The 26,520-nt window shown below is 39.3% G+C and overlaps 1 protein-coding gene and 1 long non-coding RNA gene across 2 annotated transcripts; both read left to right on the forward strand.

Annotated features, from left to right (window-relative positions):
* Positions 1 to 6,466: 6,466 nt before the first annotated feature.
* Positions 6,467 to 13,864, forward strand: cdhr5-rs (cadherin-related family member 5, related sequence). The gene is made up of 10 exons (XM_072673436.1): positions 6,467 to 6,533; positions 7,672 to 7,880; positions 8,187 to 8,243; positions 8,350 to 8,442; positions 8,525 to 8,611; positions 9,445 to 9,555; positions 9,669 to 9,830; positions 11,258 to 11,348; positions 12,177 to 12,283; positions 13,619 to 13,864. Exons 1-10 carry the CDS (start codon positions 6,467 to 6,469, stop codon positions 13,862 to 13,864), a joined length of 1,230 nt encoding a protein of 409 aa, XP_072529537.1.
* A 194-nt stretch (positions 13,865 to 14,058) lies between these two features.
* LOC140550076 (uncharacterized) lies at positions 14,059 to 14,929 on the forward strand. The gene is made up of 3 exons (XR_011979049.1): positions 14,059 to 14,128; positions 14,282 to 14,360; positions 14,877 to 14,929. It is a non-coding gene; the product is annotated as an uncharacterized lncRNA (long non-coding RNA).
* The last annotated feature ends 11,591 nt before the right edge of the window (positions 14,930 to 26,520 follow it).

Below are 26,520 nucleotides of genomic sequence, written 5' to 3' on the forward strand. Positions count from 1 at the left end.
ATGGTGAGTGTGGGGTCCAATATGCATATAGATGGTTCCAGGAGCCAATGGAAAAGGTGCACTGCCCAAACATAAGGCACACTCTAAAGGTCACCATATTTAATGGAAACAACTCAGCTAAATCAATTAACCCTTAAAGAGTCTAGGGCCCGCAGGTGGTCCGAATGTGTTATGACAAGCTTCTCTTAACAAACAAGTTTATACAGAAGCCAATGTACCTACTGACTAATACACCTTAGTGTGAAATAAGCCTTTCTGCATTAAGGGGTTAATAGACCTCAACTGAATAAATTAAATGAACTCAAATGATGCAAAAACAAACGTACGCAGTAGTAGTGTAGTTAGGTTTTACAGTATATTTAAAACTTCATGAACATAGGCTTTCTGGAAGAACACTGGTTTTAAGAGCAGAGAATATATGATTTTGAAAACAGGCCTTTTGTTTGAAACAAGCATTTCCGTGATTTGGCGTGTTTGTGCCAGATGTGAGCGAAGCTGAGCCTTCATTAGAAGATGCTAACTTTTGTAAAATATAGCATTTCCATTGAGTTTAGGACCAAAATTGCCTAACCACACAGTACCCATAAGTGCATTCAATGTGTCTGTTACTACTGTGTGCCTGCTTGCGTTGCTTCGCGTTTGAGCACAGGTGATTCCTCGTGTGAGTACACAGCTTGCGTGACCCTTTACGTGTGCCTAAGAATGTGACAGTCAGCACATGCAAACCAGCATGTCTGAGTGCATGTGGTGGCATGTGCTCCTGTGAGGATGTGGGCTGAGCTTTGGTGCGGCACCTGTCCTTACACAGAGGATGAGATGATTTAAAGGTGAGTTCAGTCTAAGGCCAATCAATTCAAACCCTAATGCAGGAGAATCTCAAGCAGTCCTCGCCATCATTACAGGATAATGAGTGTGAGCTAAGGGAGACTGTGAAACAATCTGGCTGATGATCTAAGTCTGTTCAATGGGCCCCAGCAATCAATGTAATGTAATCCTGCAGCACACCTTATGTTTCACAAGCATCCGAAGACCAAAGTATGTGCAAACAGGTCTGCGGTGCTTCTTTATAGCTGGGGAAGAAAGTGGACATGTTTAATCTGTAACGGTGGTTAATCAGAGCACATGGTTAAAGGAGCCTAAGCCAATTATCTGCTGTTGCACTCAGCTACACCCAAGGCCTTCAGACCAGACGTAATCAGTGCAGCAGTCCTGTCCAACTGGCATCTAAAAGTAGAAGGGGGGATAGTGGCCCATCCTGAAGGCTGCAGTTGACTTCCACATGCAGTTGAAGCGGACAGACAGAGAGAAGCGCTGGGCAGGCACCATAATCCCTTGTCAAAGGTAATTAAAGGCCTGTGGTGTCAGCCAGAGGCTTCTGAAAGGTGAAGGAGAGACAGTAGAAATCTCTCACTGTGGCAGAGGATCAACTGTAGAATAATTAAGACAGCTCCCAAGGAAGGTCTGGCAGTCTCTTCAACACACAGCATTAACCTTTAGTAATAACAAAAATATGAAGCAGCAACAGGGTCATGGGTGCCCAAAGCTCATAGATTGGCGTGGTGAGCAAAGGCTAGTCTGTCTGGTCTGATCCCACAGAAGAGCTTCTAAATCACTAAAGCTACTAACTGCTGAAAAACGCAACCCGATAAACCCTTTATGTAACTCTGTATGTAAGCTTACAGTTCATCAATATCACAATTTGCCTTACTATCATAGGCCCTAACCCTATGGCACTCAACATAATTTGGTAATAATATGGCTACATAATCGTTTCTTCTTCATGAATAATGACTGATTTATTAGATTACGGTTTAAGGGGTAATGTTGGTTATGTCTGTGGAGTTCATTCCTCTATGTGTCAGAGCTGTTTTTGTGGCACAAGGTGGACCTACACAAAAGTAGGCAGATGGCTGTAGCGTTATGGCTGGTCAGCGTGAATAAGTTAGTTGCCTGATGCTTTTGTGAAATGAGAAATGTGGCACAGTGGCATATGTTGGCTTTTTACTATGTAAGGAAATGTATTATATATATTTTACCATTGACATATTATATAAAATTATATAAAAAAGTCAAGTGCAGATTCAAGGCGGTAAACAATGAGTGTAGATCAAGGTACGTAATTAACCTCTTTAAATCCCAGCCTTAATGCATCCTAAGACTTAAGTGACTACAATGACCACAGTGCAAACAAACCAACTAGGACGTGTTTACACCCTATTTCACGCTGTGGATGGATCAATGGTCATTTATGGGATATTTAAAGGGTTAACTATGAATTTGTTATTTTTATTGTTATTACAGCAAAAAACTCTCAGCTCTTAAGGGTTACATCTACCTGATACTCTAAGGGGAATAAATGCAGTGGCTCCTGAGCTGTGCATTGCAAGCAGTGGAGTTAGTAGAGAAAGTGGCTGTGCACAACCAACCTGGACCTCATTAGCTCTTTAGCCCTTGTTCTCGCTTTAACCTGTCTATCAGCTGCCAGAGAGTTATCTCGTCCTGGAAATGCCCTCTAAGTCCCATGTCTGCTCTACACAGGAGCTCTTAATACTCTCTAGCTAAACACTTTTCACTTGCGCTCCCTCTCTCACCCTCTCTCTCTCTCTCTCAGGCCAGCTTGGCAGGCAGAGGAAATCCGTCACATTTGTTGCCGTGGCTCAGCCGCCATCCCAAGCTCCGCAGAGTCCAGACATCTAACCCCAAACAGCAGAGACATGAGGCCAGGGATGAAGGAGGCCGCTATAGGGATGGGCTGCCCGATGGCCTGAGTTATACAAACCAAGAGCTACGTGGACAAAAAAAGGTGAGGAAAACAGCAGGAGAAAGAACACCAGTGTAGTTTTTGTTAATAGCTTGTTTAGCTAGTGGCTGAGTATGAATACGTGTAGCTTGTCGGCTGTTTGTGTCCTTGAGTCCTTTGTTTCACAGAACACTAGTTGCTTTCTGTTTGTGCATAAAACCGTTGGAGCATAGCGTCTAGAGGTCAGTCTCAGAGAGAGCAACGGCTGGGCATGGGGCTGCAGTGCTCTGCTGTGCGTCGTTAAATGGGTTCAACAGAGAGAGAGTCTTTCTGCCCAAGGTGTCTGAAGGAGAAAGACGGATCAGACCAGTCATGACATCATATTCTGTGATTCACAGACTGGGCTGCAGTCTGGCCAAAACACTGCGGCCAAATAGGTTTTTGTGTAGTTCATTCATTTGCATTTGGTGTTCCTAAATACTTGACTGTTTCTAAATACAATATGATTCAATCATATTTGCAATTCAAATCTTGTATGATATTGAAATCAACATCCTTGCTCATATTTAGCGCAGATAGTAACTTACTTTGTGCTTGTGCGACCTTATGTTGTGAACACTTCTGTAAACACTTTAAATGCATCTCACCAATTGTCTCAAAATTGTCCCATATTCAGAGTGGTCTACTAAGTTTAAGGGGCTTGCTTTTGCAAAGACAGAGTCATTAAGGCTTCCTATATAAGCAGACCATGATTTGCTCCATAGGCCATTTCAATACCGCTGTGTGCAAAACCATAAATCAGCACTAAATAACACCCTAAAGGTTTCAATTTTCTGACTGGAATAAGACATTGCAACAGAGTATGAAACAGCCAAATCTTCTGTTTACACTTGTGTAAGAGCGTTAATTCCATCAAGCAGCCCCCACACCCACATACTACGCACTAAATGTATAAGTGCCAAGGCAGGGTGACGTAGTAGGCAAGAATATGAAATCATATCCTCACTCTGGTAATCTTATAATCTTAGATGTGGCACAGACCTACTTCCTGTCTCACTAATCCTTGCAGAGCTTGGAGTCCATAGCCAGCAGCTATTCCAGTAATCTCATAGTAAATCTTATCGATGTGGCTGCCACTATCAGCTGTCTGCAGAACCAGAATAGTTCTTGACTCTAACAATAGAGTGAAAAAGTTTCCAAGGCTTCCTAAAATTCTCCCCATTCCTCTTACGACAACTGACTTTTTTTTTCTTAGGAGTTTATAGTCTTCTGGAAGGTTAAGGTTAAATTCACATGCATGGTTCTTTCCTGGTAAAGAGTGTGTTTCCTCTTCGCTTTCCAGTCCCAAATTCGTTGGTCAGTCAGCTGCCTTCCTGAACTTGACACTCACCAGCTTTCTGAAGTGTTTACTTGCAAAGACCAAGGCGAGGTTTCTCTCAGATTCTCTCAGATTTTCCTCAGATCAGTGTCAGTCGCAGGGCTTTAACAATAAAAAGTCCAAAAGCCTAAACAGGGTTTCCATTCATCAACTTGAGTCAATATCTCAGGCAGCAGGAAAAAGGTGGTGTGCACCACCTGGTGGTAAATAATTATTACTACACACATACACTAGAACATAGCCAATCCTAGAGAGAGTGAAATTAACAGAAATATCAACATACCAAAACGAGTTGGGCTAACGCAAGTCACAAGAACAGCCTCAATGCACCTTGACATAGTCAACTGCTGTTTTTATGATGTTGGAAAGCACTGCCGTCCCAAAATCACTCATAGGTGTTCAACTTGGTTGAGATCTGATTACTGAGAAGAGCAGGCATATCATTTAGAACATTTTCTTGAGGGTTAACAGTGATTATCACTGCCTCTACATCTCTTAAGACCAGAGCCTGTGGGCTGTGGAGCACAGAATGTGGGGAGAGGGGGTTTATGCATTTCAGCCCTACTATGACATCCCTCTCCATGTAGCTATGAACGGTATGTTCTTGTTGATCACATCATGTATTGATGCTGAAGAACAGTGGCTCTACAGTTTTTCCTTAGATATCACACTAGTGCATGACCACGATCACCAAATATATGCTTTCAATTGCAATGTCCAACCTTTTAAATGATGTGTTTAAAAAAATAATTTAAGATAAGATAATCCTTTATTAGTCCTCGGAAGTAGGTCTGATGGATTAATTTATTATATTATTAATTATTAATATTCATGTCTTTTTACTCAGAGTTTCTATTGGAATACCAAACCATTAAATAATCTTTGTGAATTGATTTCCTGCAAGGACTTTTAAAGCAGGTCTTTTCCTTTTGCCAACAGGATCTAAAATCAGTGTCAACTAGGCCTGCTTTGAAATGTGATACATGCCGCAGAGCATGGTTGGATGTTAATTGTACATGTAGAACACCTGTACTGAAGCGTTCTCACTGTGTCTTCACTCATTTATTTAAGATTTTACTTTTATTTTTCAACCATCTATACTTCATTAAACCATGCACTAAACACAATGGCTAGGGTTTAGAATTGTGAGTCTGAATCAAGCATTACAGTGGTGGCGAAGTGTGTGCTGGTATGTTTGAAATGGGATAACTTAAAGCAGCCCTGTCAAAGTGATAGTTTTAGAGCAACTAAACACTACTATGAGGGCTGAAGACCAAAAAGCAAAGCAAATACTCTAAAATAAAGAGTTAAAGTGATTCAGAGAGTACATACACGGCACCTCTGCTCAATTTTCCTGGTTTTGTTAATAGTCAAGAAAATGTGAACTGGTCTCCAAAGGGGCAAAACGGAAACTTTTGAAACGAGAAAAGAAAATTATTTCTGGTTTTGTACAACTTTAGAGTGAAAAAAGGAAAGGAGCATCAAGCAAAAGGTTGGGCAGATCAAGACATTTAAGCTCTTAGATACTTTTACCAAGGTCTCAGACCTTAATTAGCTTGTTAGCCTATGGCTTGTTCACAGTCATCGTTAGAAAAGGTCAGGCGATGCAAATCTCCAAGCTTTATTAATACCTTGACTCCTAGTTTGACTGCAAAAGACCATCCAACAGATTTAGCAGACTAGGGAGTGGCTGTGCACTATTAAACTATGCAGCAACACCTGCACCAAAGACCTTCATGAAAGAATGAAAATCATTATGGTGTCCTCACCACACAAGTGGCATCTAAACAAGTATGTGGACTGATTAAAATAAAACTCTTTGGTCACAATGAATGAAGGTATGTATGGAGAAAAAGGGAGGAGAATTTCATAAAAACACATTTTTAACTGTTAAGCATGGGGGTGAATCAATCAAGCTCATTTCTATGGATGACCTTAAGAGGCACAAGGTTTTGAAGGTCAATCTCCTGACCATAACATCATTAAAAATCTGCGGACAGACCTCAAAGAGCAGACTTCTAAAGACTCCCCAAAGATATCACAGAAATAAAAGCATTTTACAAGAAAGAATGAGTGAAAATCTCAAACACTGAAGAAAAAAAAAGTATCTTGCATTAAAATGTTAAAGAAAATGTCACCTTTATACTTTTTGGCAATGAGGTCATATTTTACTCACTTGGCTATTTACAGTAACCAAGGGTTTTGACCAGAGTTGCCCAAAGTATAAGTTTTGACTAAATCAGAGAACTGATACTAAGTCTGTCACTTGACTTGTTGAACTTACTATGAATTGCCCTGTTTCTTTTACAGCTGGGACACGGAGCAAAGCAAAGGCAAGCTGTTCCACCATGCTGGTGCCGTGGAGGGCACTCTTCTATCAGATGGTGCTGAACGCATCATATGACATTGTAAAAGGTATGCAGTCTTTCTGTGACGACAGAACGTTTTTTAAAATACTAAAATCACTGAAATTATCAAGCAAATTCATAACCTACTTAAACAGCAAGCACACAGTTACAGTAGTGTTTGTTTTGTACTTAAAGTTGCCTGGACACCTCTGGTAAACACATTTTGTATACTTTGTTGATTTTTTAATTGAGAAGAAGTAAACAAAGCCTCTGCTGCAATTTATTTTAAAGAATAAAACTGTTCTGTTGTAGCAGCCAGTCATCTATCATCTTTCAGAATTTGCTGATATTAAGTGGAATCCATTGAAAATGTTTCCTGTGACACTGGCTGTCACACAATACCAAAGCATAACAGAACAGTTGGCCAGGGGTTCTTTTCATCAAATGTTTCCCTTTTTTGTCTTCAAATACACCTAAAAGTTAAATGAAAGCTTCATCAGTTCACAGTCGTTATTTCCAAATAGCTCTATCTTATGTAGATGTTGTTTTGCCACTTCAGACTTTTTTCTTTTGAGGTGATATCCCAGTGATATCCCAGTTACTTACGTTTCCTTTTGATGCAGATCATGTTTGTGCAGGCAACACTGCACAGTAGAACAGTGCACCGCCACTAACCCTTCCGGCAGATCATTTGCCATGATACTGGTGTTTGCCAAAACCTGCCAAGCCAGTCCAATCAAGTCAGTTACATTTCCTAACAATCTTAATTAGATTCTGAGACTAAGGGATTCCAAACGTTTGCACATGCCACAATTACTATTCCATTTTATATCAAATATAAATTATTTGTGCATATGTTTTTTTCCAAACAAGTGTATGTAAGGGCAGGTAAATCTAAGTTTTCCTTCTAATTAAGTTTATCTGGCTCCTCAGGGCCCTAAGTGTAAATGTACAAAGTATGTCCTATGGAGATCTTCCCAAAGTGTAATAAATGTCTGCTGTATTTCATAAGTACTGCTGTTCTCTCAATGTGGAATGGGCAGCCATAAAAGTGGGCCAGGTTTGTGTCAGCAAGGCTAAGGCTAGCATAGCAGGGGAGCAGCTGCCATACGTGCCCCATCATTGCTCACACCGTGTGTGTTTACAGTGTGTTTCTATTTTGTGTATGACTGGATGGTTAACAATGTAATGTCATTTGTTTACAGCCAGTTTATGCCTTGGTGGTCATGACATTTTTGCAACAGTCAAAGAGAACAGTCCCATGGGGGAATTCATCGCAAACATCACCATTGTTGGAGAACCAGGGGCCAATAGTATTCGCCTGTGCCTCACCGGAGAGAATGCTGGTTGGTTCTACCTTGAGGGTAGAACAATTAGATTAAACACATCATTTTCAAGGGGTTTGGACCGAGAGGTAAGCAAATTAATGGGACTGTAGATTACAGAATAACCACATATAAAACCACATATAGAATAAATCACAATCATAGTAAACAGTCCATCTGTCAAATGCTTATTAGTATATGTTGTCTTTTAAAAACTTTGCAATCTACAGCTGTTATATGCTTACCCCAGTAGAATTGGCATTAGAGACCACTTCCTTTCAAAATGCCCATTAAACACTTATCAGCTCATTTCAGCTTAAACTTATCATGAATGGCATTTGATTAAATAATGTTAATTTTGGTGGGTTGTTATTCATTTTGTGATCCATCAACAGGTCCAGGGGTCAATTTTGCTGGCATCCTTAACGTGTTATGAGGAGGACACAAAACAGGTAGAGTGAACTGGGATCTTTCTATCCTAAAGAACTATCATATGATAAGAAATGTGACATGCCTCACGTGGAACACACCAAAACATGGATTTCTCCTTTTTTACAGAATGAATACAGAGTCATGGTCGAGATCTTGAATGAAAATGACAACATGCCACATTTTCTTGAGAAGACTATTCAGCCACGGTCTATTAGTGAGGTAAGGTATGAGAGTATGACCATACAGAAATAGCTATATAACTGTTGATTAAGAAGCATAATGTTTTGGCTTGTTTTCACAGTTGACAGCAGTGAACTCCGTGGTGTTTTCAGTTAAAGCCAAAGACGCAGATGGTGACACAATCACATACGTCATTGATAAGTTGTCTGTAAGTTTCGTTTAAAGAAGCTCTGCACTCCAGAACATACTTTGTAAATGATAACCCCTCTTACAAGGCTACATTTGTGTCGGATTAGCATATTTGACATTTTCTCATTACGAACTGCCTATTTCCAGAAAGAAGCAAATCACATGTATATAGCACTATGTATAATCTCACTTTTGTACATCATAAATAACCCTGAATAAATTATTCAGGTTCAATATAGTAAATAATGCTAATGCTAGGTTTACACTGTGGCAACAAAAACCTTATGGCATAACAGACCTTATAGAACATGCCTGCACTTTTAGCAGTTTGCTAAAACAGATAATAATGATTTAAAGAGGCATTCTGGTGTAGAACTAGCATTTATTGTCGCTGGTCATGTTACGTAGCATTTACCACAGCAGCCGCATCCCTCAGCCTCATCAGTTTGGAACAACTCTTGATTTTGTGTCCTTTCTTTGTTTTTACCCATCAGTGTGAATCATACCCTACCCCGACAGTGCTAAAGAAATCCCAACTGCTAAATTAGCCACAGACGAAAAGGCTTTAAGGAATTAATGCAACGATAATTGACTTATTATAGTCATTATATTATCCTTAGCTATCTGGCTTGCTTCTGCATTAGTCAACCAGCAGAAAAGAAGTATTTAAAATAAGCTTCTTAAAGCTTCTACAAGTATACAGCAGTAGTTTCTGATAGTCGCAGTGTTTTAACAAAAGTAACTTCAAGATATGTCATAAGAAAGGCACTTTTCTTCTTTTGTTTTAAGAGATGTAAACATAAACATCTTGTAACATAAATCCCACCTAGTCTCTGTCTCTCTCTTTCACAGCCTGATTCCAGCTATTTCAGAATTGACCTTCCCAATAGCGGAATTATCATCTTAAACAAACCACTAGACTTTGAAACTAAAACCCAGCTCCAGGTGGACATATACGCTGTGGTAAGGTCTAAACACTGCTTTTAGTTTTTAAACAAGTAATAAACAAGAAAAAAATAAAAGCAGCTTTATCTCAGTGTGAAATGCTATACTTGCTTATGATCTGCATTTTCCAGGAAATGAACACCATTGAGAAGTACAACACGACAGCCACAGTAAGAGTGAGCGTGCTGGATGGAGATGATCAATATCCTCAGTTTCTGCCCTGTTCTCCAATTTCAGAACATACCATATGCACCAACCCTTTGTATGTTGCTAACATCTCAGAGGAACAGGAGGTAGTGTATGGTTTCAAGTGAACTCTTCACCACTTTTTTTTTTGTATTTTGTCATGGCATGCAGCACTCTTTGCAGCACATACACTACACTACACCCACAATCCATCATTTCCACATGTGCTTGCTGAACATCTCCTTCCAGAACCATGGGCATTTATGCCATAACAGCCACTGCTCTTCTGAGAAAGCTTTCAACAAGGTTTTTAGAACATGGCCGCAGAGATTCACTTCCAGACGGCAAAAAGCAGGCGATAAGGCTTGGTTTGCAGTTGGCATTTCAGTTAATCCTGAAGGTGTCTGATGGGGTTGAGGTCAGGGCTCTGTGCAGGCACGTTGTGAATAAAATATATCATTGGAATGTCATCATATGCTGTATCTTGAAGATTTATGCATATTAACACTGGCACTATGCATTTGGGCAGGAAGCATACCCCTGTTTGTGTTTAAGAATTTTTAGTTAATGTTTGATTTTCTGATAAAGTTCATATAACCTGCCTCATCCCATTCATCAATCAAGTACAAATTATGTAAACAACACTTGAGCATATGCATTAGCTGTTAACTGTCTGGAAGGAGTTTATTGGTTGATTTCACGGTCATTTGTTCCCTCAGTAGACTTTCTAAAATTTTGTCTTGGGACACTGATGCTGTTCCAACTTAACATTTAGATGTTTTCTGCTTAGATCATGGTCCTTGATGTTTTTACTGTATTGTGGAGCATTGACTCATGTTTCTATGTAGAATATCGTTACTGTTGGAAACTGTTTTGGTTTTTGGTTTTGCTTCTCTAATTGGAATCTGGAAGCTGTTCTTTACATTGTTTTAAAATCATACAATGAATGGACCAATTAAAATGCAATACAATTATATGGTATTATGGTAAACACAATATTTAAAGACATTTTTACAAGACACATATATAACGATACATGTAATCACAGTCTAAATACATCAGCATCAACAGATTCTTAAAAACTACTGTTCAGATACTCTCCTGTACTGAGGACAATGATTTTTATTCAATATCTGTTACACTTCATCTAATAAACCAGTCTAATTACACTGTTAGTAATGAAACATGCAGTTGATCAGTGTTCTTTAAGCACTAACAATGCCTAGAAGGGAATACTGTGTATCACGATAACAAGATTTATCACAATACGATAAAGAATTGTCACATCGCCCAGCCCTACTGTGTGGTTCATTTTATTTGAGTCCAAATGCTTTTGGCCATGTAGTACATGAGTGGAGCTTCAAACACTCTATATGAAAACAATGCAGTGAGTGTAAAGTGTATTACCACATAGAACAACAATACAGTAGAACTGTAATACTATTTAACTGAACTCATGAGATTAAATACTGCTGCTGCTCTCATAAAGATAAAGACTGAAGCACCATTAAATGGCATGTTCTTTGCGTTGCAGAACTCTGTACTGCATTTCTCCCCTGGCCCCATTCATGCTGAGGACGGGGACAAAGACATACTGACGCCCTTGACCTACACTATCCTGTCAGGTATCTGAAGCTCCCACTGCATGTAGGGCTGCACAGAATACAATGCTAGTTAGTCAGTATAATTTATTGGCCTTTGCAATAAATTCATAAGGCTGTAATATTGCAAATGAGCCCTCTAATCTATCATAATGTTTTGGGTTTTTTTTTTTAACATCGTGATTTCACAGCTTTAATGTACATTATCCTGTACAATAAACAAATTAGCTCATGTAGGTTAACACAGTGGTTTAATACTGATATCAAAAATATATTAAATAAGCCAGGTTTAAGGGTCTAGGGGTACGATTTTAAGATTGGTTTTATAGTTATTGCATGGATCATGCAGAATCCGCGAACACACTCACCTTCATGCAGATCTATTCAGCCTTCTGTCATATGTGCATCATACATCCCCTTTTCTTTCCCTAATTTTGGTTTGATTGCAAATATTATAGTATGAACACAGAAGGCTGTAATATGCAAATGACCCCTAATCTGTCACAACAGTTTTTTTATGTCAGTTTTACACCAATCCAATATGTATCTGATGGTTTTGATTAATCAAGGTTTTGACACAATCCTGTCACAATCCTGTTTAGATGCTAAGCACCTCTTGAACCTGGCTTGTATTTCACTCACTAACACTGTAACACTAGCACTGTACTCCACAAAGGGCCATGATAAGTGCTAAAATAGCTTTTGGTGATCTGCATCAATGGCACTGATAGCAATATGTAGCAATATATTTGAAATACTAGCAGTTTGTCTGCATGTGTTCTTCTTGATCAATACAGAATGTGCAGAACTGGGTTAAAATGAACTTTACTCACTTAAATAAATGGGCTACAGGTGATGACAATGGCAGATTTACCATCAACCGTGAAACTGGTGAAATTACCCTGAGACGACGAGTAGAAAACAGACTGATGACTTCCTCTTTCAAGATTCTTATCATGGTATGGGCACAATGAATGGGCAGAACCTCAACAATGCACCAATGTTATGTCACATGTTCACTGAATCAATCACTGAATGAATCAGTTAGTTAAAATATTCAACTGTTCAGAATCCCTTAGCACCGCAGTGGGCATTTTGCGTTGCATTTTTTCTTTTCACATCTTCTCCTAATTATTATTCCACAAAGCATGTGGGCAGTCAAGTCATTGGCCTCATTTCCGTGTAGTCATTCTAATTTGATCAAATTACTCTTAGGGTGTGTTTATGATTGTCAGCTTTGGTTCAATTAAAACAAATCCCAGTGTGATTGCTCTGTTTCAAACTCTGGTCTTAAGCAGGTGGGTTTCAGTCCGTTTCTAAATAAACTCTGGTGAAGTATGAATACAATACCAAACAAAGGCTTCTAAACGAACCAAACACAGGGCAAGATGTCACACGATGGTTGTGTTACAGATGGGTTTCTGTGCAACATCATCCCTAACAACTTCATCAGCCACAGAGAAGATGGATGAAAATTTTTAATATTCCAAGGGAATGACCTCCCTTTGCTAAAAATCGTAAAAGATGAAAAACTAAACAGAAAAACATGAAAAACAAACAAACAGATCCAACTACAGAAAACCCTTCTGTAGTTGTTCTTGCAGCTAGAGTTGTGCAGGGGTGCATCTCCCACATTTCTGTACTTTAACTTCTTCTTTCTGACGCTTCCGTTTAGCAGGGCTGTGTCCCAAACCACACACTAACCCCATTTCACAGCGTTTCAAAATTAGTCACAATTAGAATAACAGTTATTAGTGTAGCTGCCTCAGTGAAGACATGTGCAAGTCAGGATGCAGCCACTGTAACCTCAAATGTTATAGCTGTAATGTTCGTCGTTCTGTACAATAAACAAATGAACATATGTACATTCACACAAAGGTGGTTTAATACTGATATCAAGACCATGTGATTAAAGAAGCCAGGTTTAAGGGTCCAGGGGTTAGACCACGCAGAACCCTTAAGCACACCTACATTCTTTCGCCCTTTAATTGTGGTTTGATTGCAAATATGTCAGCATGAACGCAAACCAAAACAAGACTAAATTGTAACAATAGTGGGTTTTCTTGCTTCTTCCAGACCAAGGGAACCAATCTATAAGTATAAACACACCCTTAAGAACTTAAGAAGACCTAAATAAATCACTTGACCAATAAGACACTGTATATTCAATAGTAACAATACATGTTAGTTGACAACAAAGTAGTATACAGATTATGACAGAAATTTGCAACAGAATATATACATATGTCATTTTGCTATATAATAATTGGCTTACTGTTTTATACTCCTGACAGGCTTCCCAAGTGAATGATCCTAAGAAGTACACAGTGACCACTGCGCAGGTGCGCGTGGTGGCAGAGAACCGCTTTCCTCCTTACTTCAACAAGACTACATACAAGGGGTTCATTATTGAGAACTCCAGCCCTGCTACATTAGTCTCCACTTACGGGAACGAGATCCTCATCATTCAAGCCACAGACAGAGACTTCAGAGATGTACAGTGCTTTCATGGAGATACATGTAGATTACTGTTAATGTAATGGTAAAAATAGATCAATCATTTAATTCATCATAATAAGATGAATTAAAGGAAGCTAGCCCTAGACTGTTCTAATGTGGTTATTGCATACATGTTTCTCTGCATGAGCCACTTCTTGTGCAACCTTCTTCAGGGAATCAACCCAAAAATCACCTATGCTCTTCACCCTGTGGCCACCAGCACCAAGCTGTACCATATCACCGAGGATGGTATCCTAATCGCAAAGGCCACTCACCTCAGCGCGTTTGACAGACATATCCTCGAGGTGAGGTTTTATATAAAGCATTTAAATGTGGAAAGTCTACAGAGACTGTCTACATACAGTATACTCAGAAAGCTTGAAGTGAACACATGGATCTGAAAGGGGAGATGCTTTGTATGCTCACTGCTACAGTAGTGACTGGTGTTGTATTTGCAGGTGGTAGCAACGGACCAAGAGTCAGGAGACATTGCCAATGCCACTGTGGATATTGAAGTTTTACAGAAGGGACAAGCAGGTAACCAGTGTGACAGAAACATCCTTTGAATACCAGTATATCAGTACTCAGCACTTATGGCAGCAGTGTCATAAAAATCACATTATTGATGTCTGGTTGACTTGACTGATTCAATCTCTTTGGCTAATCTGCGGTTCAAGTCCAGTCCTTAACCTGTAGTTAAATTCAGTAACTACAGGGACTGTATAAACTGGAGGGGTTTTGCTCTGGTAATAGAAGTTTGTAATAATACTTTCAAGACATCCGTGGTTTAAGGGGTTATGGTTCAGGTTTGATTTCCTTGTTTAAAGATAACCCTTAAACCAGGCCTTAAACTGAGGCTTCTAAGTAGTGAGATCACCAAACTGTCTTGGACCAGCCCTCCAGCCCTCCAGGACCAGAATTAAAGACCTTAAAGAGTCTAAAATTGATTAAATGCACCTCCTTATGCTCCAAAAGCTCAAGTCTCTTGGTACATTAAAGCTCAACACGACATTTTATCGCCACCTATTTTGTTTCATTGAAATGCTCAAATAGTTCCGAGAAGTCCCTTTGGAGAGGAGCGCCTATTTGGAGACGTGAATGTGGGCATAGCCGGAGGCCTGGCTGCTGTGCTGCTGCTGCTGGCAATATCAGCACTCTGTCTGCTGCTTAGATTGCTCAGGAGATGGAGACACAGGCAGGACCCTGTAGACAGAGGGTCTGTGGCACTGGGCAAGCACCCCAATGTGGTAAGAAGTGCATTAGTATGTTGTAGCTTGTAGTCTTTTTTAATGGGAGAGAGGAGCTCCATCAGTGAGGAAAGTCTTAACCACCTTGGACTCATTTATGTGTCTCGCCAGTTACATAACAGCATCCTAACACTTATTATCATAAAGATTTATTTAGTAACTTCTTTGCATTATTTAGTATTAATGTAAAATGAAGTGAATACAACAAAAATACCAACAGAATGTCTGTCAAAACAAAACTGCACAACCATTTGCAGTTTTGATTGTTTACATAGCAGTCCATAGGTTACACATCCAGTAGCATGTGTAAGAAACAAACAGTACTACATGTAATACATACAGTCACTGTCACACAGACATCTTCCCAAAACAGCTAATTTATATAAGAAGGAAAAAATCATAACTTTCTATAGAAGTCAAGTTAAAAAGACTTTATTCCAAATTTTTTTAAAGCATTTCTATTGGTCCATTTATCATGTAATTCTGATACAACATACAGAACAACTGACAAATTAACATTATGTTAAAAGGAGAAAAATGCCAAAAATGGAGACGCAAAGTTTTTTTATGTGACAGTGACAAAAAATAAATGAATAAAAATATACTTAAAAATATCATATATGTATCATATAATAATGTATGGTCATAATGTTTAATGTTGTGGCATGGTTATCAGAATGTTATGTAGCAAGGTTCAAGTAAAGTGTTAAAGTGACCTCAAATATTTTAATTAGCGTGTGCTGGTGTGCAAGGCATGAGTCCACTTAGAATTGATCTGACCTTCCAAAGTTACATTCAGTCTAGATGTAAAATGAAACGGCAAATAATAGGCCAGAGCACCAAAGTAATAAATATCAAATCACTTGTACAGAGATATAATCCAGGCAGGAAAGCTAATAGAGGGACTAAATTTGATGGTATGATGACAGACAAATTATAATGCGCAGAATGTCAGAGCCTGCTGAGACAGCCCTCTCCCCTTGTCACCCTGTCCTAATCCGTCCCTTATTAATGCCACTCATGTCGAGTTTAAAGGTGTCCCAGCAGGTAAGTGAAATAAGATCACTTGTCATGTATACTGGAGTGACAGTGTGCTTCATGAAAGTGAAAGTGAGCTGATACGGGTTACTGTACAGAGAACAGCTTTAATGAGGATCTCAAAGTAACAGCTTCACTATTGAGAAATGTGTAAAAAAAAAAAAAGAAAAAAAAAGACAACTCAATAACCTGGCTAAAGCTGCTCAGTATGCTCGGCCGTACTTGGTCGTACTGTCTTTGGTGTCAGCTTGTGTGTCCCATTGTACATTAGGACTGGTGTCATACTGCTTAGACTGTGTATTGTGTGCAGTAGGAAACTCTTGTCTGTAGTGGAACTGTGACTTTAATAGATGGCAGACAGTGTGAATAGCCTCACATTCAATATTAAGGTCCAATTGTGATATTGTATATGGTAAACGGTTGCAAACCTTCACAAAATCTACTCCAAATTCAACACAAAATACCACTTTTAATTACCACTGCATTTTTAGAATTTTTCAACCCATTCATGACAACCTCTTTAGTGCCATTCTGCTGTTATGACCTGCTGGAAACGTGATGCATAGCCAGACACCAGCTTCTGGCTCTCTTTCTGTATCTTTTTCGTTGGTTGTGTAAGGCAATGATCTCTTCTCTTAACATGCAATCAAACATTACAGTTACAAACCTGAGCCAGTCCAGGTATTTGATGTGTTTTATCACAACCACAACTTATGCAACTAATGAAAGCCTTGATTTGCTACCTGATTTGTAAATGTGCTCTTATGAGAGATTCTATTAATGAATAATTCTGAGACTGTAGTAGTTCATTAAAAGTGTCATTTAATTGAATTTAGTTGAATTTGGAGAAAGCACTTGTTATATTAGTTGTGTTGAACTAGTAAAGTGTTCTTGTTTGATTGGTTTAATGGAAACAGCTGACTGTTTGTAAATGTAGCTAATAAACCTAATTTGCAATGACAGCTGAATAATTATGACCTGTACATTTATATAGCAGTCTGGGCTGAAATACTTCAATAATGCAGGCTCAACATTTCTAGGCTGAAATATAGATATTTACACTACTGTTCAGACATTAGGGGAACTGGTAACAGTTTAAACATTGATTACAGATAAATATATAATATATACTCATTCTGTGTGAAGCCACAGGTCTAAAATGCATTGTAAGAAACTGGGATCCTGAAAAATATGAAAAAAAGGAAAATGAGCTGTGTCCAGAATGACGATGAGAGCTAAAAGGACTAAGAAAGCTGAATAACACCAAGAAAAAAGTTATGATGAAATCACCTTGTTGTTCAATTTATGTTGTTAATTTATATAGCTTTAATAAGTTATATTTAGATTATTGATTCAAAGAAAAACAATCATTAATATTACAAGTAATTACCAACTTACAATATAATACAATCTTAATTTTAATACAATATAACATCACAAAGTGGGCTGTGCTTGCAGCTTTATTTTTATGTACTAATAAATTGTATACACACATTCTGAACATTTAGCAGTGAGCAGTGACTTTTATAATGTGAGCCCTTTAAAAGTTGATGTTGAACATTAAAGCTTGGCAATGAATGTTTATAGGTCGCTTTGGATAAGAGTGTGCTACGTGCCATGAATGTAAATGTGAATGCCTATGTGACCGTTTTGTAAGCAGCAGTGGACTTCAGTTCTGCACCGGACATGCCAAGTGCAATAAAGAGTAGCCTCTTACGAGTTTGTTGGGGGAGACGCTAAATGCCCTCTCTCCGTGATCAACAGGTCAAATCGGGACGGCCCGTGACTCTTTTAGAGGAAGCTGCCTACCATAACGAGGCTTTCACGGACCATGAGGCCTCCAACTCCAGCGGCTTGACTGGAAAGCCAGGATTATACATGAAAAGGGGTGAAATGCCCCTCTTCCCTGGCCAGGCATACGGCAGCAGAGGGGCAAACAGATCCATGCCCCTCTCAGACATGCTGCCTATACTGAGGCCTCCCGAGCCCCTGCTCAAAATGGGCTTGTCGTCTGTCATGTCAAACGGAAGAACACCAGAGGCGCCGGCCTATTTTGCAGATCAGATGGCAAATAAGGTGAAAGAGAGCCTGCTGGGAGAGCATAATCGAGTGAAGACCAGGGCAGATATTCTGATGACCACCTCACAGCAGGCTGTTTTTAGCACTGCAGCAGAGGTGGCAAGTGCAGAAAACACTCAGGAGATATTAAATATGATGTGGAAGGCAGGAGATAGCTGTGAGCCAAAAATCTCAAGTGGAACAAAAGAGAAATACACACAAACAGTGGCAGACAGATCGAGTCATCGAGGGGACACTGGGGTGGATGTTCTGATGCCCACTTCACAACAGGCCACTTTTAACACTCTACTGGAGAGGACTCAGGAGAGACAAGACACAGAGAATGTGGGTACCAGTTGTACGGGACAAAGAGGAGACTGCAGACTCAGTCGTGAGGAAGATGATGGCAGCAAAGAAAACCAACACATGTCTATGCACTCTGTGTTTTGTGTCCGTGATGATTCTGGCACCATAACTGATGAAGAACAGATTCACAAGGGCAACAGCCTACCCAGGCTTATAATAGACTTAAAGGATTCAAAGGATCTGCAAAAAGAGGAGTCATCAGAATGGAGTGAACAGAAAACAAGGACATCAAATGAAGCTCCTTCAGATAGACTGATTTCTAGTCCTTCAATGCATGGACTTTTATACTTTGTGGAGGACCCACATGAGTTGTAACTTTTTAAAAGACATTTAAAAAATGCTTCCTCACAATAACAGAGAACCTACAGGTCCTGCTTATCTGGAGAAACCTTTTTCGGAAAAGACCTCTTTTGTGTCCTGAGAAATGTTCGTATTGTACACACTTCAAGTTTAGCGCTGCACTTGTATTACACTCTTACAAATCAAAGGGGCTACAAAAGGTTCTTTTAGCGATGCCGTAGAAGAACCACTATTAGTGATAGTAAACCCTAAAACTTGGGTGAGATGCTAATACACAATAAGAAACAGCAGTGAAATCGTGAAATCGCTCATTTTTAGTAACAGGTTCTATAATCAGACTAAATTCTAAACCTATCTACTTAGTTTGAAGCAACATTTTAAATGACTGCTTTAAACTCTATAGTGTTTAATATCTTACAGTTCAGTCTGACTGACCTACCTGACCGTTTAGCCCCCAGCTCCTTTACAACTCTGCAGTCTAATCACTTAGTGTGTGCGCAATAGCATTAGCCTCTTCTTCGGTTCTGAATACGCTGTTCAGGGCTGGTTTAGAACCAAAGAAAGGAGCATGGTTGTCTTGCTGGTAGAGCAGAGCATTCCACAATAGTTTGGTCTTACCAGGTGGAATTTAAGAGTTAAGGCAGGATGGGAGGAACATTATCTCCTCAAATGGATACAAAGGAATCAAATATTTTTGTCTTTGCACAACTACAACTACACAAATGGACAAGCGTTCTATGGACGGGTGAAGCATTTAAATTCTCTTCTTCTGACAGATTAACTAACTGGCTCTTTAGCTGCTGCTCTGGGAGCCATTTGTTGTTGCTGTGTCACGTTTACAGCAAGGCTCTGAGCTCACTAAGCTAAAGTTTTCCTCCTCACCAAACTCTCCATTCCACCTTAAATGATGCAGCAGTTGAACTGTACACAATGTAACTGTGGCACTATTTAAGTTGGCATGGAGAGTTAGAATTAGAAGCCTTTACCTTTAGCTTGTGTTTTGGATGCTAACTGGTAACATTGCCACATTCATCAGTTCAAATAAAGCTCTGTTTTGTTTTGCTCATCAAAATAATGAACTCTGCCTAGGGTAGTTCTTCGGCTCAATTATTGGCAGCTAGATGAACAGCCATGGCACTCCGCTACAGCAAACCTTAAGAAGTAGGAGTTGATCGGAACCTTAAAAGCCAATATCTGAGCCATCAAAAATGCCTGGATTGGCCCTCGATCCTGAGTCACTGGATCTGACTGGAACGTCCTCATTGTCTCTATAGCAAACATGGTTCCTTTTGGAACAGAAAGTGGTTCTTCTATGGCATTGCAAAGTGCGTACCTCACCTAGTATGTATGTTGACATAGGGCATGACATGACACACATTTCAACACAATTCTCATTTGTATAAAGTTGGGAAAGATTAAAACCTTTATCCCATTTGTCACACCACCTCTAAAATATCCAATCTTAGATTAGGCTGGAGCAATCTTGAAACAGAAAGTAGCCCAATGCAAAAATACCCTATATCAGGCTAATTCACCCTACTTCATTGTCCTAGTTATACTCTGAAAGGAACACAGAAAAGCAGAACTTTAAGATAACTTAGCCTCTCAACTCACACACTCTGTGTGTTCCCATGTTGATCACTATAGTTTATCTGTATTAATTGTACTACATGCTACGATGTCAATAAGGGCCTGCAGTATATGTCCTTGATCGCAGCGATGAGACTGATGATGACAAGCCGAAATGTCTGGTAATGGGCAGCTTCCATGAGGGGCAAAATCATTTGCTCTAATACCACAACAAGCAGTCCCACAATCCCCAAGCTATGGGTCCAAGATAAAATGACATAGACATAAGATTAGACATCTGCCTGGCTTAGTCCTCAACACATACGGTTATCTTTAAGGTTTAAAGTAGGGATTTCACACTCCAGCACGACTCGGGCCATGGGAGTTGAGGGCTGTAATTAATAACACTGCAGCACCCTGGTCCAGCAGAACAGCAGAATTGTCTGGTTTAAAGGCATTTTGTCAGCTCACCATCGTCTTACATCGCCTGTGAAACTTTAAACTGGTATACACTGCTAACACAGCTGAGGCTTGACAATCAAAAGGGAACAGCTCTAAAGCAGGAGGACGTAGTAAAATGTAAAGAACAGGTTGTTTGTATGTCTTACAAGATTAGCTTGGCACTGAATGGGTATAAAGGACTATTTGATGACAATCCAGCAGGTGGCGCTAACACTAAAAAACAAAAAAAAACGCTTGATGTCAGATTTGTTAATGCAGCAGCACACAGCTCAAAATAGACAACAAAGCTGAAGCCCATTTTCTACCAAAGATATTCTCACTGTGTTCAAAAAGCAGGTCCCCATAACTCAATATCACACACTGACTCAAAAAGCATATAGAGTGTTTTTTATGTTGCTGTGGTGACGCCCCTGTCTCTCAATCACCCACACACTGATCCTGATCAGGCACAGAAGTGGATTTTTTGTGGCTTTTTACAAAAACAACATACAAAAGTTGTTAGTCGACACCAAACCTGCGCAAGTTAAAATCATGATGTCAGCATTTTTAAGAAGCAGTGTTTTTACCTGTCTACACGAAAACACTGAAAACAGAGTTCTCAGAAATCTCCAGTCTGAATTGTGTTTTCAATAACCGGTGACCTAAAAAGCCATGTGTGTGTGGACCAAACGCCAAAACACAGAGAAAATTTTGGATACGTATGGATGGGGCCTAGCTGTGTCACATCGCCTTCAGAGTGTTTCTCTGAAGATGTTTAGCCATACCTATATTCAATACTTTTTTGGAATTATATATTCATATACCATTGGTGTAAAGAAGACAATAAGACAATCAAGTAGCCAAAACAGCTAAATTGTCCACTGTTAGAGATAACGCTTTGCAGCTTGCACTGGTGTAGAAAAATCCTTGCGGCTGTCTCATGGTCAACTGCAGACAGTGCTTAAATATATGATATGTGTACAAACAGGACAGGACAGACTGCACAAACTATAAGTGATGGTCAGCCACTGGCACTCACAAGGTTTTTTAGAATTTGAGAATTCGAGAAAAGGTAACATCTGTTTTTGTTGCTGACCTGACAGTTTTTAACATCAACTCTGCAAACTCTTTCTGTGTGAAAAACATTATTTCTCACAGGTAAAGTGGTAAAGAAACCTGTACAATGCCTGTTGAAAGGGTATTTTACAACAGTATCAAAAGCTGAAGCTCTGAGCACTGAGAACCAAATTCTGAGGAATGAGAAATATAACATTTTCACCTGGATTAAACGTTTGGGGTCGTTGGTGATTTTTTTTTTACCACTGATGAAGAATAGTTCAGTATTTTACTTAATGTACTTAAGTATGTATTATTATTATCTTATATTATATAAGATGTGTATGTTTCTTATGCATTATTGAAACTGAATGTACTTAAACTGAATTAAATTTAAAAATTAAATGAAAATGAAAATAAACACTTTTTACTTCTTATATATTAATTTACACCCTCAAAATATAAATGAACAATGATTTTTCTCTTTTTATCTTGACAATCAGTAGAGTTCATAGAGTGCATCCAAAAATACTAATACTAACAATTGAATATATTTTTTTAACATTTACTTTTCACTTATTTCAGTATTTTCAAAAGTGATACAATATGTGTTTACTTTCACTTTTGCTTTCCCTTATGTACAGTGTCTCTGTACGTTTCCCACCCCTGTTCCAATCCAAAGGGAATCCTTACCATGGCAGAACTTGGTTTTGAATGACTGTAAGAAACTGAAAATGTGATCACGTAAAACCTTTACAGAGTTTAGTTTTCGGGATCTACAGACAGTGCTAACCCTTACCTTAAACATGGTCTGCATGAGGAAATGCAGCAGTTTGATAATGAAGACTGAGACCATGCTGACAGTCAGACTGGCGCTCTGGAAGACTCTCCACCAACACTGACGCCTGAAGAGGCTAGTGAATAAAACTTCCTAAAAAGCCAGGAGTGGAAAAGAAAAAGCTGTGTGTAACACAATACCTACAGGAAGTACAGTACAAGTGTCTTAAATAGGTTTCTGTTCTATAGAAAGTCAGTTGTTTTTTAATTACATAATTCATGTTTTAATACAATGCTAGTACATATGTTATTTCTCTGGGTTCATTTTATATAACTGTAACAACTAAAACTCATGACACTTGCAGTAAGATGGTTAAAATTTTCCGGATTTTTGGGGGGAAATACATGATCCTAATACGGATGTCCTGATCAAGTTATTTTGTCCCCTGATCCAATCCGAGTCTCTTAAAGCTGAATAACAGCCAAATCTGATCCGATTTTTTTGTTTGTATAAATAATACAGCCACCTGTTCACATAAGATGAGCTGCTGCATACTACGTTCACTAAAATCCCTTTATTTTCAAAATCCTATTCTTATCAGCTTCTATAATGAGACTTTCTGGACTGATTTATTTAGTTTAGCAAAGACTTTTCTTATAATGACTGTTTATTAATATCTTATAATCCAGTCTGACTCTCCTCCCTGAACCAATCAGCTCCCAGTTCCTTTACAACACTGCAGTCAAGTCATTTCACGTGTGTGTGAGTGTGTGTGTGTGTGTGTGTGTGTGTGTGTGTGTGTGTAATGGTACACACTCTAGACTGATATCAGTTGTTTGTCGACTACCAAGGTGAAATAACTGGTTTATAGTAGGTGAATGTGCTGTGATTTGGGTTTCTGTAGTGTGTGTGTATTAGCTTCAGCCTCCACTCAGTTCTGGATATGCTCTTCAATGCTGGTTTAAAAACAGAAAGAAAGGCGAGCGGTTCTCCCGCTGGTAAAACAGTGTATTTCCGTGATGGTTTTATAAAGTTTAAAAATTATGGTCTGTTTTTATGTTCCACTGTAAAATAGCTCCAATCTGCAGACTCGCAGCTCTTTTATTTACCTTAGGAGTACATCTGCACTGCTGCCAACTGGGCTAGAATGTCAGTTAATGGCATCTTGGGGACACCAGGTGGCGTTTGAACACTGTGGTTAAAACAAAGACTCGAACTAGATTAGCCGAAACCCGATCTAATAAAACACGCCTGGATCTGTCTTGATTCCGATCCACTGGATCAGACCGGGACATCCCTAGATCCAAGTATTGTTTTATTTTTACCTTATTTTGGAGGTGTCCAGAGAGCCCTGTTCTTGGTCTTCTGAACATTTCCTTGTATTCTTCTATAAAATGAGTACAAAATATGTGAGAAACATACTTAGACAGTATAAATACTGTTTTATGAAAACAACAATAAAGGTTTGTCCCATTTTAGAGTTTTAAACATCAACCATGCAAACCCAGATGAGCATCCTTCTGTTTTTTACCCAGCTAGAATTTGGACAAAAGTCCAACTGTTCTGTTTGGGAAACTGATGTATAGATCAATCAAATGGCACAATATTGTTGCTTTTCATTAAAATAGTTGCAGTTACGTTGATAGGGTAACTTACTAACAGTATCACAAGCTGAAGCTCTGAGATCCAAGTTCTAAGAAATGAAAAGTCCAAACTTTTCACATAGGATTCATATTTGTGGGGTTTTTGACAAGATGGGAAATTTTGTTTTGATTTTTTTTTGTTGTTGTTGCAAAATTAATGATTATTCATAATGAGGAATAATGTAAATACTAGAATGTATATATAGGAATATACTTAAAAATACTGCTCTGTTGAATACCATCAATTGTGCCACATTCTGTCTCACTCTTGTCATCTTTCTATCTGTCTGCAGGAGCCTTCCTCTCCCATTCAGACTCACCAGGCCCCTTAGGGATTAAAGAGCCACATCTGAATCACAGCTCTGCGAAACCAGATCGGTCATGCCGTGCTTTACAGAACAGATCCGGGCTACATTTTCCCAAAGGCCTGTTGTGTGCTAAGAGCATTTCACAAATATCCTGGAAAGGGATCATGGCCGACAGCCTTTCGATGTTGAACTTAGTCATACTTGCACTGAACTGCAGCCATCTCTTCCAGAGACACACTCAGCACAGTGTTTGGAAAATCCATGCCTGACTGAAGCCCATATGCTGTATGATGGTATATGATCACTGGGTTACCACTGACTTCGGTGTCTCTGTCTAGTCATGCTGTTGTCCAGCTTCAGATGGAGTTTGACTGAAATTTGTCCTTTTGGAGAGACAACTTGGAAAGAAAACGTCTGACATTAGGAGAGAAATCAGAGGATTTATTGATCAGATACAGCAAGCAGTTCACCTTTTATCTTAGCTTTGCCTAGAATTTTTTTCTTCATCAATCTTTTTTTAATTGAATTTGTAAACTGCAACATTTCATCAAATGTTTTATACAAGACAACAGAAATCATGTTATTACGAAATCATGAATCACGCTTCACTACACCAAAACACAGGGCGTGAGAAGCATTTATACACCATATGTATACCTTTACGCTATTGCTGAAATACAGAATTAGGTCCCAAAAATATTCTTTTCAATACTTTTTCAATTTCATTTGTGGCTTTATTTTTGCATACCAAGCACTTTATTAGGAACTAATAGGAACTAGGAACTAGGTTATTAAAACTGGGCTGGGCTGGGTCTCCTTGCAGTAAGGCTCTCAAAACAGGCTCAGTTCTTCATGGCATGGATTTCATAAGATATTGGAACCATTCCCTAAAGATACTGGTCCATGCTGACATGATTGCAGCTGTGAATCTCCCATATCTCTACCACATCCCAAAGGTATTCTATTGGATTCAGGTCTGGTGACTGAAAAGGCTGCTGAAGAACATTACATTTATTTTCATGTTCATGAAACATTTACTTTTAATGCATTTAGCAGACGCTCTTAACCACAGCAACTTACAAAAGTGCTTCAATGTTTCCTCAGAAAATACCCTTAGCTAGTTTGTAAAGACTGGGATCCCAAAGATACCTCGAAGCTTAGATACTACTAAACACAAAAGTCAGTATGGAGATCACAATACTCAGCATACACTGCAGTTAGCCTAAGGGACGAGGAAGGTGCGAGCGACTCTGCTTGTTGGGACACCCAGGAGAAGTTCGTTCCACCACTTCAGTGCCAGGACAGAAAAAAGCCTTGATGCTTGTCTTCCGTGGATCGTACTTAAAGCTCAAATGACTCTTGGTACTGATCAGCTTTTGACCATTGCCATCAAGTATTGAGGAGCTGGTCCATTCTTGGCTTTGTAGGTCAACATCAGGGTTTTGAATCTGATGTGGGCAGCAGCTACAGGAAGCCAGTGAAGAGAACGCAGCAGAGGAGTGACATGGCTGAACTTAGAAACATTGAAGACGACCTGTGCTGCTGCATTCTGGATTAATTGCAGGGGCCTGATGGTGCGCAGAGGGAGACCAGAAAGAAGGGAGTTGCAGTAGTCCAGTGTAAGAGGAGTCATGCTGGATGTAATTATTAGAATATGGATAAATTGTGATCAGGAAGGAATGCATACGGTCAGCAACAGGCCCGAAGAGTGCCAAAAAAAACAGCCCCCACACCATTACACCATCTCCACCAGCCTGGACTGTTGGCACAACGTCTGCTGGGTCCATGGATTCACGCTGCTGGCCCAAAACTTGACCTTACCATCTGTGTGCCTCCGCAGAAATCAAGATTTATAAACCAAGACTACATTTGTTCTGTTATCGACTGTTCAGT

This window comes from Salminus brasiliensis, chromosome 2 (assembly GCF_030463535.1).
Source record: "Salminus brasiliensis chromosome 2, fSalBra1.hap2, whole genome shotgun sequence".
Lineage (NCBI taxonomy): Eukaryota > Metazoa > Chordata > Actinopteri > Characiformes > Bryconidae > Salminus > Salminus brasiliensis.